Source organism: Lates calcarifer, linkage group LG7_1 (assembly GCF_001640805.2).
Source record: "Lates calcarifer isolate ASB-BC8 linkage group LG7_1, TLL_Latcal_v3, whole genome shotgun sequence".
NCBI lineage: Eukaryota > Metazoa > Chordata > Actinopteri > Centropomidae > Lates > Lates calcarifer.
In genome coordinates, this window is record NC_066839.1 from 20,859,010 (window position 1) to 20,877,834 (window position 18,825).

At 43.2% G+C, this 18,825-nt stretch overlaps 1 protein-coding gene across 1 annotated transcript in view; it reads right to left on the reverse strand.

Moving 5' to 3' along the window:
* The window catches only part of bach2b (BTB and CNC homology 1, basic leucine zipper transcription factor 2b), an 87,855-nt gene that overhangs the window by 19,964 nt on the left and 49,066 nt on the right, over nt 1-18,825 (reverse strand). Inside the window, 1 exon segment of the mRNA XM_018699653.2 lies at nt 9,766-10,020. Within this exon segment, the coding sequence (XP_018555169.1) occupies nt 9,766-10,020 (255 nt within the window).

The following is an 18,825-nucleotide window of genomic DNA, read 5'->3' on the forward strand; positions in this document are numbered from 1 at the left end:
TTTAATGAGCCCACTGTTTACTGATTGTTTTGCTACCTTTGTTGGGGGAAACGAGAAGATGAATTACTCTATAGGCGGAACAGTATCCACTGTGTGAGCGCTGCAGCAGCTTTCAGAGGTCCCGCGGTCTCTGCCAGACACCCCACTAGTAAAACAGGATTTTCTCTCCTAAGTAATCGAGCTTAAAAAACCACAGAATTTGCTCTGTGGATTTTTCCGCTTGGAAAAACAGCTAAGTAGTATGCATGAGGAAACACAAACATGTCAGTAAAAATAGCTTGAGGTCATCTGAGTGAGTCTAAGAATGTATTCAATCATCGGGCCTTGTGGATTTTCTGGAACATGAATAAACATGTGCCTTTTGTTTTTTGGAGATCTAAACCCTGCAGAGCCAATACGTTATTGACGTCTTCCTTGTTCATATTCCAAAACTTCTTAGTGAAATGAGAGATAATTCATTCTAGAGGCTCAGATCTCAACAGCACAGTGGTATCAGGCTATTGGAGACCACTATGTGGAAAGGTGCTGTGTAAGACTTCCTGTGATCCAGACTCACTTAACAGTATGACAGCAGAGCACACATGGTGTTGAATCAGTCTCAGAATCCGCATAAATATAAAGCAGATAGAAACCAGACACATGCGCGTGCATCCACGTGCAGAAAATCATAGTCGCGAAAAATCATTTCCGCTCCGCGTTCACAACTGCGATAGTAGGGATCGGACGCTTACACTCCCGCTCGCTCGACGAGTCTATTTTGAGACTTAGAAAGCATTTGATTGGTCACACCTATCACCTCAGGATAAACATCATCACCTTGTTTTCACAGGGACGCACACACTGCTCAGCCGTATCACACCACCTGCCTAATGACGGTTCTCTGCTTCGCGACCTTTTAGCTAAGATCACGTGTCTACGTCCTCCTCGTGCCACAAAAACCCGCAAAGGGAGGGCCACGGCCACATGAACTCTGAGTGTGTCAGTCTGGGAAGCGTCTACCGTTATTTCAACCTAGTTTAGATGAAACCACGCCCACTTCCGTGTGACGAAGGCTTCGCCGAAACGACGGAAGCCTCAACGGCCTCGGTCCCCATCAGGCATATTTGAAAAGCACAGTTATTCATGCTACTGTAGCTGTCGTGGGAATGCAGCAGGACCATCCCACAGATGCTGGATCTGGGGAGTTTGGAGGCCAGGTCTACACCTTGGACTCTTTGTCGTGTTCCTCGAAACATTTCTGAGCAGTTTTTGTGATGAGGTGGGGGCACTGTCCTGCTGGGGGAGGATCCTGCCATTGGGGAGTGTTGTTGCCATGGAGGGTGTGTGCTTGGTCTACAACAATGTTTAGGTGTGTGGTACGTGTCAAAGTAACAACCAGATGAATGAAGGAGCCACATTATCAATGCTCTTCACTTCACCTGGCAGTGGTTTAATGTTGAGGCTGATCAGTTTACACAGTCACAGAGCATGCTGTTAACTGCTTTCATCATGCAATACACCAGTATGGAGGTACTTGTTCTCCATTACACATGTTCTTGTCCACGAACTGCAGCTGCTTATTATAAAGCCACTACTACCTATGAGTCCTTCTTTAAAAATCGATAATTAAATGTGTTTGTTATTTCATACTTGCAGCACAGTGAAATGAGACGCATCTTCTCGACAATGACAGCTGTCAGATCTGCTGAATTTCATTGTTGCTGTGATGTGATTACAGACAGCCAAATGTTTATGATATAAAACATTATACCAGCAGCAGACTGAAGCAGATATATACGGTATGCTAAATACTCATGTGTTTTCATACAATGTATTCCAGTTGGGTCTGGTAGTCCTTGTGTTAACCCAGTGCATCCACACACTGTAGTCTTGCAGTATGCCTCTGTTCTATAGCACAGTGAGCTCTGACAAACAGACAGTCCAACTGCACCGTGAATATCAGTCATTGTTAAGAGGAAGCTGCTGACTCCATATCTGTGAGGGGGGGACTAGTGTGCGTGTGTGTGTGCGCGCACCTGCCTGTGCTAGAGTAAGTGGGTGGGTGGGGGTGTGTGTGTCTGAGTGTGATGTACTGGGGGGAGGGTAGAGGCTTTGACTGGACTAGCTGCTCTACTGATGAGCACAGCACATCCGCTACACTACACTACTGCTGCAGCACACACATTTCTGTACCTGCTGCAATAATGAATCCATTGAATCTGAATCTCTTTTTACTATTAACCACAAGATGGTTTGCTGTGTGTGCCCCTCTTATCTTCCCTCATGTTGCTTTGAATAGGTTTTAATGATCTTAATAAATGATGTATTGTTTTATTATTTTCATGTCTTTATTACTATACACATCCATAACATGGGGGACACAAATGAATAAAGGGAGGTGAAAGTCTGTGCAGGAGAGGCAGTGATATTCTGTCCTACATGTCCACACTCCCAGTTCTAACACAGGTTTCTAAACTGTCCTCAAGCCCAAGCTGAAGAGATCATCTGGGATCTCTACTGATCCTGAAGCCTCTGACTTTAATTCACCATCATATGGAGAAAAGAAGACAAACGAGAGGAACAAAGAGAGATGGTATTCCTGAGCCACACACACACACACACACACACACACACACACACACACACACACTCGTTAGCTGTATGTAGTGGATTATTAGACAGCACAAACCGCAGTAAATTGATAGAATAACAGAATTTGCATTCATCATCATAATGGTGCCAGCTCTTGAAAGTTTAATCTTATTTATTTACTAATGATAATGAGCTCTATGTTTCCACTGTAACATATTTACCTGGACCCGTCCTGACAACAAATGACTCTTTTCATTTGTTCATTTAGATTGAACACTATGGAGTTTACTGTTACCATGTGTCATTCTGTGTATTTAAAGTTACACTTTTTAAAATGAAAGAACATGGACTAAATCCATGTTTCCAGGTCAACAGAACCACAGCATTCACTGTCTCTGTAATCAGTCTGACTAATGCAGATAAAGTATATTGTTGTAGATCCAATTCACTACAGTTCACTCAAATATTTGCCGCTGGACTCTCTTCACACACACACACACGCACAGTTGTGTGTGGTAGACTGAACCACGCCGGCTGCAGTAGTGAGGCATTGGTAGCTTAAATGAGGCTGGGTGGCCGGCCGGCTGCATCCAGGGCTGCTGACAAACAGCAACGCTGCTGGAGGAAAAAGTGCTGAGCATACCAGGGATCTATTTTCAGCTAGTATCAGCAGCTGCTGCCTGCGGGAGCACATCTTTATGTGCGCCCCGTACCACACTGTACGTGATTACTCCACTGTTGCAACCAGCACAGCAGCCTAATGAAGGAAATTGTAAAGGGAGTAACACAGGATGGACGGAGGGAGGGGGTAAATACTGAGGGATGATGGATGGAGCACGGAGGAAAATGAGAGAGGAAGGGAGACGGTCACAGTGTAGGAAACTAAGGAAGAAGAGTAGGACAGGGAGGATACACAGAGTGTTTCCTGGTCATTAGCTGACTACCACAATGTTTGAAACATGTCAGCTGTTAGCAGCACTTAGTGTATGAGTTAAGACAAAGAGACAGATTCATCAACATGACAGATAGAGGCCGGTCCCGCTCTGCATCCTCAGTGGACAGACGTTACGGTTACAGGGCAGGAAGTTATAGGCAGTGGCTGATCACACTGACAATCCAATGACGTTTTTAGGAAGCCTGCCAGATATCCTTTTATAAACGGGCTGAGCAATACTACACCCTCCCCTCCCTTCCACACCGTCTCTCCTTCTTTCCTCACCCAGAACTCCTCTTACATCGGCCTTTCACCTTCATAGAAGAGAGGACTAATTTATGCAAATGTGCTTCAGTGAATTCCTGCATGTCATGCATGCTAATGAGGACATGGCATGGCATGACAATGGAGTGCTTCCCTGCACAAGGGAAAACACTCCATCTCCATTGGAGGGAGCAGCCGACGCTTTAACATCAGATCTGCTGAGTAACCTGACATTAACCTCCGCGTTCACAGACAAACAATAAGGAGCCTGAGTCACAGCGCTAATGAAAATGGAACAGGCACTGTACTGTACGCTGTCATGACTCCACTGTGGGTTCAGCTGTAACGCTGGAGGAGATGACAGGAAATATGCAGGGACAAAAGCCTGCCTCCCGCTCTCCTGTCCATGCAAAGTCTTTTATGAAGACAGCTGGAGCAGACAGATAGCAACCAATCAGAGCTATAGCGTGCATTACAGATACATTAGACTGACGTATTGATAAGATGCTGTAGCATCATTTTGGATCATGAGGGATAAAAATCAGATATGATGAGCAGCACCTAACAAGTTATTTTTATTGTTTATTTTTATTTTTTTTTTACCTTCCAAGCAACCATTGTTTTGTAACTGCAGACCTGCTTGAAAGATCTGCACTCTGCACCAAGCATGAACTGAAAACTCTGTTAATATTGAAAAGAGTTACTGAGCACTATGAATACATTTAGTTTCACAGTAATGTTGAGAGAAGTGGAAACGTAAGTAAAGTGTCATCTTCAATGACAGCAGAAGCTCAGACGTTCCTGGTGCTGAGCTATGGGTAAGTAAACCTCCCCCCTGACAGTGGATTAAATCAGATAGTGTACATCCTAATCCTCTGCCAGTGCAGCTTACAGTACCGACCAGACACTCAGGAGGACATGACCCCACCTCTACACTGTTTAAGACACAACCAGATTGTGTTTGTCAGGACCCAGACTTTCAGCAGTGTGTTCAGTGTGTTTTTGTTCACCATGATTGGCAGGTTTTTCAGCCCAGACTGATGAAACTCTGTGTGTTCCTCTCATTATGGGGGATGTTCATTGTGTTGCTGTGCCAGGTTTGGAGGTTAATATAAAGAGCATAAACATCACGCCGCAGGCTGTTGGGTAAGATGGCTGCTCGAGGTGCTCCTCTCCCCCAGCCTCTCACACTCAGACAAAGACACTGCATCTTCTCTGTCAGCTTACGGGATGAGATGTGTCCTTGTGTTGGCAGAGAAAGAGAGACCCCCTGCTGGATCGGGGGTGGGGGGTGGGGGTATTAGAACCAGCACTCCCCACCGCACCATATCACTCCTCTCTCCGTCATTTCCTCATCATGTTCTGCCACCCAACCCCCCATCTTTAAGGAAGGCGAGGCTCTGTCCCTGGCTCCTGGCTCCTACCATCTGTCTAATAGGCTGTATGTGTGTGATAGTGTCAGCACTTGGCGAGGGGCCAGTCTCTGTGAGGCCCCCTCAGATTAGCCGGCGTTGTGCGAGCCGAGCCCTGATCAACTGTTTGACCTGAGGTGGTGGATGGACGTCACTCATCAACCTTCCTAAACCATCACAAGACCGTTACATCTGCCTGTCTCTCAGACTCTTGCTGTGTGAGCAGCAAGTCTTTTCTCTGTTGTCTGTAGAGCATCGAAGTCCTGTCACCTGCACAGTCCGGTTAAGTTTTAGGCAAACTAAAACTACTTGATTAAGGTCAGAGAAAGATTGTAGTCATGGTTACAGGAAACTCCAGTGTTGGAGTCCGGTGCTTTTCTGACCCCAGCACAGACCCTGACCCTCTCCCTAAGAGGTTTTTCAGTGCTACAGCTTAACACTACTTTGCTTCTACTACTACTACTACTGCCTTTGCTTTCAAGAGAGGGCAGTCATTATTCATGTGGCCACAGGAAGTTGATTTGCAGGAGCAGGTGAACAAACCATGTTACGACATGTGGCTCAACCAAATGTGTTTTTCCATCATTTCCAAAACCAACAATCTAACACGTGTGCAGGTGAGAAAGTAGGTGAGGTTTAAATGTCTCTCTCAGGCTTTTTATGTTCTTCACAATCCCTATCCCATTTTGTTTACAAATGTACAAAGGAGTGCAACTATAAATGCTGAAACAAATTACTGCCTGTATTGTTTGTTTGTGCCATAATTTGTGTCTAATTTATGGACCTGGGTGGGGGGGGAGCCAAGAATCTGTAACCCCTACACCCTATCCCCGACCTTAACCCTTAGGCCTGTGCCCTAATTACCATCAGACCTATACCATCACTACTTTTTCTTGCTGCTAGGGCTACACTCCTCAGGGTGTACATTTATGTGTGTGTTTTCTTTTGGAAATGAAAAATGTGCAGTATTCCCTGGCTCAGGACTAAGGAAAGAACTGACAAACAGGAGGTGGTTTGAGGTCTGTGAACCAGCACTCTGCTGAATCACAGTGCTGCCCTCTCCTTTTTTCCATAATAAAAAAAAATCAGAGGGCAGAAATGTTAGGCGATGATGGCTGTCCCTGCAGCGCTCTGGAATCAGTCATTCCAGTCAGGGAGATATTCCCACATGGGACAAGTGGACACTGCAGTAGCCAATAATTGGACTGACTCTGTGAACAGTTATTTGATTCATTCAAGTTGACTAAATTATTCACTGATCCAATAACTACATAAATTAGGTTTCTGCTGCCATTTAGGAAGAACAGTCCAATGTAGAGTAGTGAGAATCATCAGATTCTCAATATAAGCCTCACGAGAACAACGGCTACACGCTGCTCACTAATCAGTGGCTGTGACCGTGGCAGAGAGGACTGAGTCACATCTCTGCACACATTTCCAATATGGAGATCATCTCCGTTTGTCACAGTGATCACGGCTCTTCTCCAGTGGAGGGCTCTCTCTGAACTTCCTTTCTCCAGTCCTCCTTTGCTTTTACACTCACAAGAAATAAACACTGTGTGTATGTGTGTCTGTGTGTGTGTGTGTGTGTGTGTGAACCCTTCATCATCCAACATGGACGTCGTACTCCTCTGTTCCTTTCCCCCTGCCAGCCCGCTGAGAGGACAGGCGTCACTGAGATAAAGCACAATTGTTTCCATGATGTGATGGCCAACACAGCGCCATGATTAAAGTGGCCGCCCCTTTGCAAGCCCCACAGTCACATTAGATATAGATGATGTCACTCATCCAGCCCAGGGGCAGCGAGGCCATGAGAGAGGAATGATGAGGTGGTGGGGGATGTGGTCTTTGTTTCACATTTCATCTGCACCAGCCCCCCCACCCCCTTCCCACCTCGTTCTCCCAGTGGCAGAAGATATCGTTTTTTTTTTTTTCTTTTTCTTTTTTTCAACAAAGGTCCCTGGAGCTTTAAGGGTGCTGCGGGGGGCCTGAGCAGACCCAGCTCTCCCCCGCCAGCATCGGAGAGACGACAACGTTCAGACATGACGCATGCGTCACTGAATGTAAAGCAAAGGATGACAGTGGACCTTCAAAAACTTACTGGGCCACATCAGTGAAGTCACACTCCTCCATTACTGTAAACTGAATATCTTTTCATTTTTAGTTGGAAAAACAAGTGATTTGAAGACATCACCTTTTGTTCTGCAGAAGAAACCAGTATTCAGACATATCTGATGATCATTACTGACGTTTTATAAACTCAATGATTCATTAATGAAAATTGATCACTAATGAAAATAACCCTTAGTTACAAATTTGTATTTCTGCACAGTATATGATAATGTTGATTATGATTTAGCTACCCCATGTGTCCATTGCACCAGTATAAAGCCAGTATAGTCATCATGTGTTATTTGGCCATTTAGATAAAACAATAAAAAAAATATGTGAAATATTGTCAAACTGCACGTGGATGGACAAAGGGAAGGAGGCTTGGTTAAAACCTCAGTAGTACCAACTCGCTCTCTCTGGCACATTAAAGAGAAAGTCATTGAAAGATGTTATTTTACACACTCCATCTCACACCTGAAACATCCAGCAGGTCATGTATTATTCATGTGTGCAGCAAATGAATGAAAAGGAGGCTGCTTTGAGCATCCAGGAGCTTTCCTCTGCTGTCACTCTTTGAGTTAGGGGAGAAAAAAAAAAAAAACTGTGATGCTCACTTTACATAAGACGACAACCTGACAGTGACTTCATTTTCAATGAGCATGGCGACAAAGTCATTTGACAGGCGCTACTTTATTAATGCATGCTGGCCCCAGCTAGGAGCCACAACTCCACAGCACATGTGGGATGTGCCCCAGTTTTCACAGCAGCACATGTATGCATATGTGTAAATGTGTACGAGTGAGGGGTACTTTCATCATGGGTTCAGTGGAGGAGCTCTAGAGGGGCACAGTTTAAAGCGACAGCACGAGAGCTGAGGTGAGTGAGAGCAAGGGGTGTTGCTGAACCTGCCGATCGCTGAGCCTGAGGTGGCGTTGATCTTGCTGCGAAGCGTTACCTGCTGCCGACAACGACAGCCTCGGCAGCTGACAGGTGCTAATTGGCAATCACAGCCTTATAGGCTCAATAATGCACTTTCTCACACCTTTCAGTGAGTCTTTATCCTCCAGTGAGTGACAGATCAATTAAAACACTGTTTTACTGACACCATTTGACAGAAAAAGGCACTGGAAAGAGAGAAAAGAAAAATAACAAGGCAAACAGTGAAGAGACACTGTGAAGTTATATTCATTTAAAACAGGGGCTGATGGAGTTCAGGTAAGAGACCTTAGAAAGTCCAAAATGAATCAAAATCACATTACTACTCATTTTAGATTTATTTCTATTCTCAAAATAATTTATTATAAAATCTAAATGTTTCTAAATAACAGCCCTGCAGTTCAGTCTGTATTGGACGAACTAGCACACCATTTTGCGCTTGTGTACTTTGCTGATACAATCAAACAAAGCTGCATTCTGTGGTGACATTAAAACTAGTGAGTCACATTTGAACTCAGACAGAACGAGTGTATATTCACTTCACTTGTTTGAATGTTTAAACACCTAATGCAAGAAACTACAGTGTAACAAGAGAGTGAGAAGGATCAAAACAGAGGTGTGTTGTGTTTGAGTGCTACTCTGTATCTAAGGCGTTACACAATAAAAAAATGAGTAAAATGAGTGAAATGCAGCAACCACACACTATCCTCTGTTAATACTGCACTACAAAACACGTGTGAAGAAGATAAATGTTCACATCAGGTTCAGTAAAGTGCAATAGTGATGTTCAGAGCTGTTCTTTTCCATGTCCTAAATCACTACAATCAGTTCATTAAAAACATTCATTCACTGAAATGTTCAGGGCCTGACTGGAACAACACAAGGCTAAAGTGCAGTATCAGTTTGCTGTCTGCTGTCAGTTTGGTTTCTGAATGCTGATGATGTGTGATGACACTTTGCAGAGCTGTCCAGTTAAAGTCTGTACAACTGTTTACTCTTGGTTTGTTTGTTGAAGAGGACCAGAACCGAAAGGCAACAACCTTTTTCCTCCATTGATTTGATAAAATGAAAACTTAACTACAGGTGTGAAAGTTCCCTAACACATTTGAAAGGCTTTTTCATCAAACATCAAGAGACACCAGTGGAGAGGATGACCACAGCAGCAACAGATCTGTTGCTGGGTGCAGTTGCTATTTAGTGTTGCACCAGGACAGTGCTTCCTGTCCTGGTGACCTAAAGGTCACCTAAAGCAGTCTCAGATTGCTTTTCTAGTTTTTTTTATGTGATCAATATAGTGGACCCATGACACTGTATCATAACTGACATGAGGCTGTAATGTGTTCTGAGCAGGTTTTTGTTGTTTGAGGTGGAGGGTGGATAGAGGGCTTTAGTCCAGTGGTCACAGTTCATCACTGTGTGTGGCTGTGGGTGCTGGTGGAAAGTGCACAGTGCCTGATTAATGTTGCTTTTACATCCCTGTTGGGGGTGGTTAGTGTTACATTGTCTAAAAGTCAATGGCATTTCAGATGGACATACCTCTTCAGGAAGGCTAACGACCAAACCATTCTCTGCCTGGCCCACCAGCGCTTGGAGGAAATACTCGCTGCAGGCGGCCAGCACGGCCCGGTGCCCGCGGAACTCCTTGCCCTCCACCAGGACAGTCACATCGCACAGGATATCCTGCTTCCGCTGGTCGTTGAGGCAGAGGAGGATATTGGTACAATGAACTGTCGACTCATACACATACATGGGGGCTTCAGGCTTCTCATCCACGGACATTCCGCTCACGCCCTGAAAATAGAAGCACAACAGAAGGGGGTAAGCTTACAGCTGAGCCCAGTGAGCGCATACCGTAGGGCTGATACCAGCCCTGGTGGTCTGCTGCAGCCAGGCACAAGTTTGACTGACTGTTGCTCTCCGCTTCACATGCTCACTCCCCTTTACCATTTAAAAAAATGGCAAGATTTTTCTGGTTGTGTGCGTGCCCCTGCTCAGCGTGGACACACACAAAATATCCACACGCAGACACAATCACAAAAGTACAGGCTTTGAAAACAGTCTTCACATTTCAGTTTACACACTTACAGCGAGACAATCCCATCAACACATACAAACACACACAACACCTTTTATATTTAAATACCAATTACATTTCATTTAAAGGTTAACAAGTAGTCCTTAGGAAAGGACTGAGGAGGTCCACATGTGTTTGTAATCAAAGACAGACTCACTGTAAAGGTATGCTGAGCACGTGGACACTCAGCTGAAGGAGGGAGAGAATACAAGTACAGGAGCAGAAACCAAAGAGGGCAGCACTGAGGCTGATTTTAGGCATGAAAATAGTTCAAGTTAAGGAAATGCTGCATGACACAGGCATGTCCCATGTGCAGATAATATCAGCTGAAATATTAAAGGAATACGTCAACATTTTGCTAAATACACTTGAGTACAGTAACCAGAATATATTACTAAAACATGTTAATTAGTATCCCTGAGAGATGTTGGTGGGTGTAAGACCCCTGCTTCCATTCTCTTTACAGAGCTGACCAGGTCCTACAGCAGCGCCTACTCACTGCACTGAAGTTCTCAGGCATATTAAAACAAATAATTATCATCAACAAGTGGCTCCAGCTTTGCTGCCTGGCTGCAGTCGCAGTAACACAACACTTCCTTCACAACACCAACCCCAAAAGCTCAGTTCTGGGAACATAAGAGCACGTGGCTCTGATTCTCCTGCCAAACATTCCATCCTGCTCACCCCGTGACCACATACACACAATTTGCAAAGGGCCCTTGCATTAGACAATATTCAGTGCTAACGATGCCTCTCTCTGAATAACTGTGAAAATAACTGAACAATGTCAGGATGAATGACCTGAGGTAACTGTCCTCCAGATAGATGATAAAGGTCTAGAAAATGTGATTACAAATGTGATTGTCCTCACTGTGAAATTGTTCTGATTAAATTTCTCCTCATTACAACAAAGAAATTAATTTAAACTGCTGTATGTTTACATGTCTTATAACTTGTGCTAGATTTAAATGACACCTCCTTATTTATGGACCTAACCAGGGTGATTAATGTACATCAAGGGGAAACACATTACACCTTCACCTCCTGGTGTTAATATTGATCAAATCACAGTTAAGCAACTGAAGCTCTCACTGACTCATACTTTTATGTGTGAAAAATGCTTAGCGAGAGAAGTGTTACTGAAAATGGAGCTTCCCTAAAGTGAATAAAATTCAACACAGTGATTGAGTGCTGTCACTTGTCAAAGCAAAAATCCTCCTTCCATCATCCAGAATTCTTTTATCACCCCACACTCCACGCCTCAGGAAACGTGGTGTGTGCCTGAGATGGTGCGAGTGTGTGCATGTTACTTTTCTGAGTGTGAAAATGGAGAGTGAGGGGTGTCTTCACCCTGTGAATAAACCTAACTCCCACCACGTGAAAATAAGAGCTCCTCTGTGTGTAAATGGGGAAGGCACAGGGTGAGAATACAGGAGCACGATCTCTAAACACTGTATTTGATCATTTGGCTGTGGTTTCATGGGCAAATGTTTTTCCTCCCAAAGTTAATCAATCCAGTTGAAAATACCCACAAAATTACAACTGAGTGCTGAGTGAAATGGGATAAGGCCAACTGTTTGTTTCCATGTGCCACAACTACAAATCCTGCTCTTTACACCCGTTTCCTTTATACCTCTTTCAAAAAACTTGCATCAGATGTTTGGCACTGTCACGGCATAACTGCAGTTTCCTGCACTTCCATCAAAATAAAGCAGAGTTTTACAAAAGGCGAGTCCCGCATTAGTGAGTGCCACCTTCCCCCAGGGGTCTGTGACTGAGTGACCAGCTCAGGAACAGTTTCGAGGAATTAAGCTGAGCAGTGATGGAAGAAGATGTAATTTCTGACCACTTCACTCAGTGCAGTGAAATCACACTAATGTACTTTAACTTAAATTCTGAGCTGGTTATTGGACTGAATGCAGAGATGAACAATGCTGGAGGGGAAAGTATCTAGAGCAGTATTTCTTACATGTAGCAACTCATAAACTACATACAAATTACATTTTTGCTTTAATTGTGCAAAATATCAGGGACAGCTTTCAGAGTTAATTTATCATCTATTGCTGATCCCTAACAATGACAATAAATGGAGCTGAAAGCCAGACTACAAAAGTGTGTCAGTTAATGATGCAACTTGTAACCTTTTAAAACTCTAAAATGTCATGACCATTTATGAACCAAATGAAATATGCAGATGAGTCAGTAAGTGCATAACTTATTTTTGACCTCAAGAAACTGATTATCATTATTAGAAAAGTGATTTTGGGTGACAGCCAAAGACACAACCAGCATGATTGAAAATCAGAGGAAAAGACTAATAACAGCCCAGTGAGCTGTGCTTTTGTCCAATCAGGTGTGAGAAGGGATCATGCTGACGTCTCAGCAGAGGAGAGCACTCTCTAATCTCCTACGATCTCACGTATGGCCGACTAGAAATGACGTCTGACACATGCAAATGCGTACTGTGCCCTGACCACGATGGAGGAAGTGAAAATTGTGGCTTTGTGAGGCTTTATGAGGTGACACTGAACCATGAATTGCATTAAAGTTCTGGTAGATTGGCACTGGTAGATTGAGTTGTTTACCTGTGACTAATAATGATTTGACTGGAGCAGTGTACTGCTACGACACACACACAGTCTGGCGTGGGGGATGTTGTGGAACAACTGTGTCAGTCCAGACTTCTCCTGTGGTTCTGGCTGGTTCAAACTGTTGTAGAGTTTGCTTATTTCCACCAAACATTTCTCAGTTGGCTTCCTAGGATAATGACCTGTCTTCCAAGAATAATGTTTCCAGATGCGGTTGTGAGGTTCAGAGCAATCCAAACATGCTATTTCTACCCCAGAGTGCACATTTGCTTCACTTGGACTTCAGATGGTTTGTTGCAGTGGGAGGAAAATGCAAGGATGACACACACACACATGGCACTCACACACACAGACTTTGCAAGTGTATTCATTTACACAGACAAACATACTCATAGAGACAGACACATACCCAGACACACACATCACAAAATAGCAGGTTACAGCAGAATTCTGATTAGAAGTGCTGATTGATGCAGAAGATTTTTCTTTTTTTACTTCCAGGGTCAGTTGTTGACAGCAGCTCTTTTTACCATACTAACACTGATGCTGCCAACCTTCTGGTGAGTTGCTAACTTTCTTGTGCAGATCAAAAGTGCAGTGTGATTATGATGACTGCTCTCCAGCAGCGGTTGGAGCTGACTTCAGGGTTTCCCACTGGCTTCTCCCGGAGCGAGCCTGCTGATCTGAGGGAAGATGATGAAGACTAATGTGGCTGGAGACCCATTAACTCTGCACTCGCCACTACAGCAATTATGCTTGTGGAGCCAAGGTGCAGTGTTTAAAGCGTGTGTGTGCACAGCAGCCCACACTCTGCCATAACGTACAGAAGGCTATGAGAAGGAGCTGCAGGTAACATCAGGAAGTGATAGCCGTCATGTGTGAATGCAGGGCCGGTACTGAATGTGCCTGCCGTAGCCTCACTGTAGTCCTTCCTAGCACATGATGCAGTGCAGCCTCACTTACACACTCTGTTGCTTCTTTGTACTTGGTTTGTTTAGTTTAACAAAAGTCATGCTCTCGCTAGAGAAATATACCTGAAGCAGAAGCTGACAGTCACTGACTATATCCTAAACATATCTAATAGTCAGACATGACATTTACTCCATCTATTCAGCACAAAATTGTCCAAGCCGTACATTTCTAATGGTCTAATTATTATGTATTTACTTACTTTCTGAGACAGAAGTGGAAAGATCAGTGTCAGCCTCATGTCTGTGTGTTAAGTACAGAGCTGGAGTCAGGATGTGGTTAACTTAGCTTAGCATAAAGACCGGAAGCATGGGGAAACAGCTAGACTGGCTTTGTCCTAAGATCAGAAATACACCCACCAGCATCTCTAGAGCTCATTGACTCACTCGGCCATTTATTTGATCTGCGCAGAAACGTGAATGTGAAAACAGCAGTTTGTTGTGGAGTCGAGTGTATTATGGTGTGGTTTTGCGCGAGGGTGTAGGTTGGATTTGGAAAGCGGTGGGGACGCCACTTCTCTGCATTTCCTGCATGGTGCTTTCTCGCACACAATAAAAGGTGAAAAATGATCAGTACAATCATAGTATTCTAACAGTTACATCCATCTTATGAGTGTTGTTGATCCAAACACATCACTTACTATTTCTTCTATCTGTCTCTCTGATGCCTGTATGGAAAAACTCTATGGAACACACTGTGACACTGTGACAAGTCTAGTTTTGGTCTTGCACATGGGATGAATTATTTCTTTCTGGTTCCAGTGCTGACAACCACTGTGATACACCTTTGCTTAAAACAATAACAACAACAACAACAAACAAACAAACAAGCAAATACATGGAGTGATGGGAGAAACTGGTTTAAAACAATGGTCAAATTAGAAGGATGTGGTCTATGTTCTAGTTCATATTCACTCCTCTTCTTTTTCCCTGCCTGGCCCAGGGCTTTCTCACTTTCCCTTTCTCTCTCTGATATCTGCATTAACAACAAAGCTAACTGAAAATGAATGGAACTTCTGATTTGCAACACAACACTAGATAATAAGTTAGATAATAACTTATAATAATAAGTTAGATAATAAGACAAGTGTTATTAGCTGACAAATGTAAAACAAGTGAACTAACTCAGCCTTCACATGCAATACACAAGCTACTTAAGTTTAGCGAGACACATGTATTATGTATTATGCTGCTGAGTTACGAGGAACTATTACAGAAGACAATCAATCATCAGAAAATAATTGATGGGATTTGAACCTGGGGAGGACAGAAGAGCAAACTAGCATCTGGAACAGGAACAGTTCACCAAGTCAACAAGTCGACAGCACATCCTGTCACACTTTAGTGTGCCTAAAACCTTTTATTGGTACAATGCTAACATTAGCAAGACTATAACAGTTAGCCGGTCTGTAGTGAGTTGGTCAGTGGTGAGCTGGTCTGTAGCGAGTTAGCTGGTCTGTAATGAGTTAGCTGGTCTGTAGTGCCTCCATTGCTGCACAGATGTGGTTCACAGTGACAGGGAACAGTTTACCAGGCCTTTTACTTCAACACAATTATGGAAAACTTAAGTTGAATGGTTGTGAGAAATAAAAACAGGATGTGTCCTTCTTATTTCGTGTTTATTGGCGGTTAGAAAACCAGCTGTGTTACCGCTACCAAGTGGAGTGGAGTCATTACACTCTCATTCATGGACTCTCTGTTCACTCAGAAGCACCTGCTGAGTCAAGTGCAACACCTAGTAATAAGATTTGATGTACCAGTCTGGTCTGTTGTTTGGCTTAATATCAAAACAGCTTGAAATTTTTACACCAGCCCAACCCTAGTCTTAGTTAATTAGTCAGTATCTCTTATCCTTCATTAGTTCATTACAAAAGCAGAACCAAGACCAGACCAACTCTGAGGACCAGGAAAACACCAGCATTTACAGAGGAAAAGACGTAAGGCGATCAGTGAGTTGAAGAGGAAAAGCAGCAGGATGTTTGAGTCAGCCTCTGACTGTATCATATAACGTGGTCTTGGTTTGGGGAGGAGGGGTGGGAGGGTGGGGTGGTAATGTGTGACAGTGTGTCTGTGATGTGTGTCCCCTCTCGCTGGGCCTCAGCAGAATGATGTGCAGGGTGTGTGAAAGGAAGAGGCGGGGCTGGGCCACGACAGATTTGATTATATAAAGAAGAGAGAGTGGAAAGTCTCTGGGGGCCGAACTCTGAGCCCCCGCTGGCAGCAGTCATGATTGCTCCTATCATAACAATCATGAAGCTCTTCAACGCACTCCTCTCCTTGCTCTCCATTAGTTTTCTATATGCATAGATTGTCTGAAACAGCACAAAGGTGAAAAACAATGTCAATTCTTTTAACACTGTTTTTTGTTCCCTGTCTTGTTGAAGTGAAGTAAAAAATATATTTAGATTCAGAATCTGACTGCACTCAAGAACCAGCAGACACCATCTACTGTACAGTGTGTTGAATGGCACCGCTCCTCTGAGTCAGTGGTCAGACAGTTTCAGGACAGAGTCTCTGAGGATGTTTTCAGCCATAAATATCAAAGCAAACAGACATGGACACTTTTAGAGGAATATATAAGGATGATTATAGTTATTACAACTAGGGTATTTGAGATTGACGGTTTCTTGGGAACAGCAGGTCCATAATAAGATAATGTACTTATGGGGCTTCTTATCTTACACGGTCTTGCTCAGTTGTAGTGATATGGTAGGTGTTCAAATCTTGCTAATGATCATCACAGCTTCATTTTCATTAACTGATGAAGACTGTGTGATACAGACAAAAGCTCCAGAACAAGCAGATCAGAGGACCTTGAGTGGAGATCGTTCTGTCGATTTTGACTGTATTTAAATTATTGCTGCTGAGCTCGTCAGATAGTCAGATGCACACCTGAAATGTCAGTTGGGATCCCCTGCACAGTTTTCTAGTTATGGATATTTACAACAGTTTGGGTAAATAAATACTGTTTGTCCCTATTCTGAGACCTCAACAACTAACTTAATGAGTACAATATCTTTATTTTCATCATAACTAATTGAAATGTGGTCTAGACCACAAAAATAAGAACAAAGTTGAAATAAATTGTATTATCCTTTAGTAGAGAGTGGCAGCTGCTTCTTTTTTTTTACACTGATGTCTATGAAATGTGTGAATGTTCAGATTAAATTTTCAGAAGCTTTGTCAGCAAGTTAACATGGACAGTTCTTAAATTGTATTCTTTCCATCTGTTACTGAAATATTAACATATGTGATGTGTTTGCCATCATTGACAGATTAATGCCTCAGGACATTCAGGAACACCTGCTGCAAATGATGAGTTACTGTAAATACCATAATTACAGACAGTAGGTTTAAAGCTCAACTTACTGTGGGACTTTTTTACATTTAACATCTCTCGAGCTGTGGGATGATGTTGTCCCATGGAACATCTTACACAGCATGATTGTGACAACATACAAATGCACCCTGTGGCTCCTCGTAACAAACAAGGTTAGTCTCAACCACTGCCGCTACAGTCTAATAACATTATCCATCGAGCCAATACAGTCACAGGGAGACTTACACGGTGAACACTGTGTCACTGTGCAGAATTAGAGGAGAAGGACTTCTGCCAGATGACTGTAATTACACTGAGCAGGAGCATGGTTTTAATTGGAATGATCAAATTAAGCCACAGTAACAAATGCCCCCGGTGCTGTACAAAGTGGCAAATGTCAACGTGGACGGTGATGCTGATAATAGCTCGTAAGTTTAAGAGTGTGTGTCACTATGTAAAGCTCAAATTAATATCACACACAGGTCTGCTTTATGACAGCGTTAGCCAACAGAATAAATGCAACAGCAACAAAACACACACTGTGATGTACTGTCTTTGAATACTACGTACACACATTTTTTGGGGAGGTTTCATTTCCTCAAGTGAAACTATCTGCTTCCCCATACCCTCAGATGAGTTTTTGTGACAGTGTGGGGCCGGTTGCCATGACATTTACTGAGCGCATTTGTGAGCCCATAGGAATGAACACCTTGGATTTGGAATTAGTAACGCAATTAAAGCAGCGGAGGCATCGTTATCCTGACTCTGCTGATGTAAAGTCAGGATCTGCTGCCCAAACCGGAACCCAGTGGATCCCTGTAAAGTACAGGGTTTGTTTGGTTTGGGATTTGGTCATGGTTAGCAGCATCTTTTTATTTAACCAGCCTGCCTAACAAATACACTAATCTTTCATATTCCATGCATATTCCATCTCTCAGTAAAGCAGCAGTATGTCATCTGTTCATCCAACACTGGCTGTCAGCGAGTAGCTTGCTCTGACTTAAAACTAAAATGGATTTATCATCTGTAAACACTACATTTGAATTTCATGGGATTTTTGTTTACAAGGTTGAGAAAAAAAAAAAACATTTCAGTTCATATTTACGATGGTATCATAAACTTGAAAAATATGGTGCATATCCAGGCACACAGCCCTGTACATCATACATTTACAGTACCAAAAGGAGGCTATAATATTTATCAAAAGGTGGTGCTAATCACACACAGGGTAGTGCTTCTCTGCAGGACAAACTGCAGAGATCATCAGAATCATGTTAATGGTTCATTACAAGTGTTGGATGGGGATTTCAGGTACAGGGATTGATTAAACAGGGATCACTCTATCTGGGCTGTAATAGAAAGTGTTAATGAGGATGGACACTAGAGCTCTTTACTTCCTTCAAATGTCTCCCTGGCTATTCTGCAATTACACCCCCCCTCTGTTTCTTGTTGCTTCACACTGATTGTGTAGACTCTCTCTTAATGTTAACAGATTATGATTGTTGATACATTTGAAATGAATTCAACTATCCAGAATAATCATCACTGGTCATATAAAAACTGTTTGACTTCAGTTCTGGTCCAAGCTTTTCACTTGACACATACAGGTTACTTCTGTTATGTTGTAATTTCAGTAGGATTGAATGG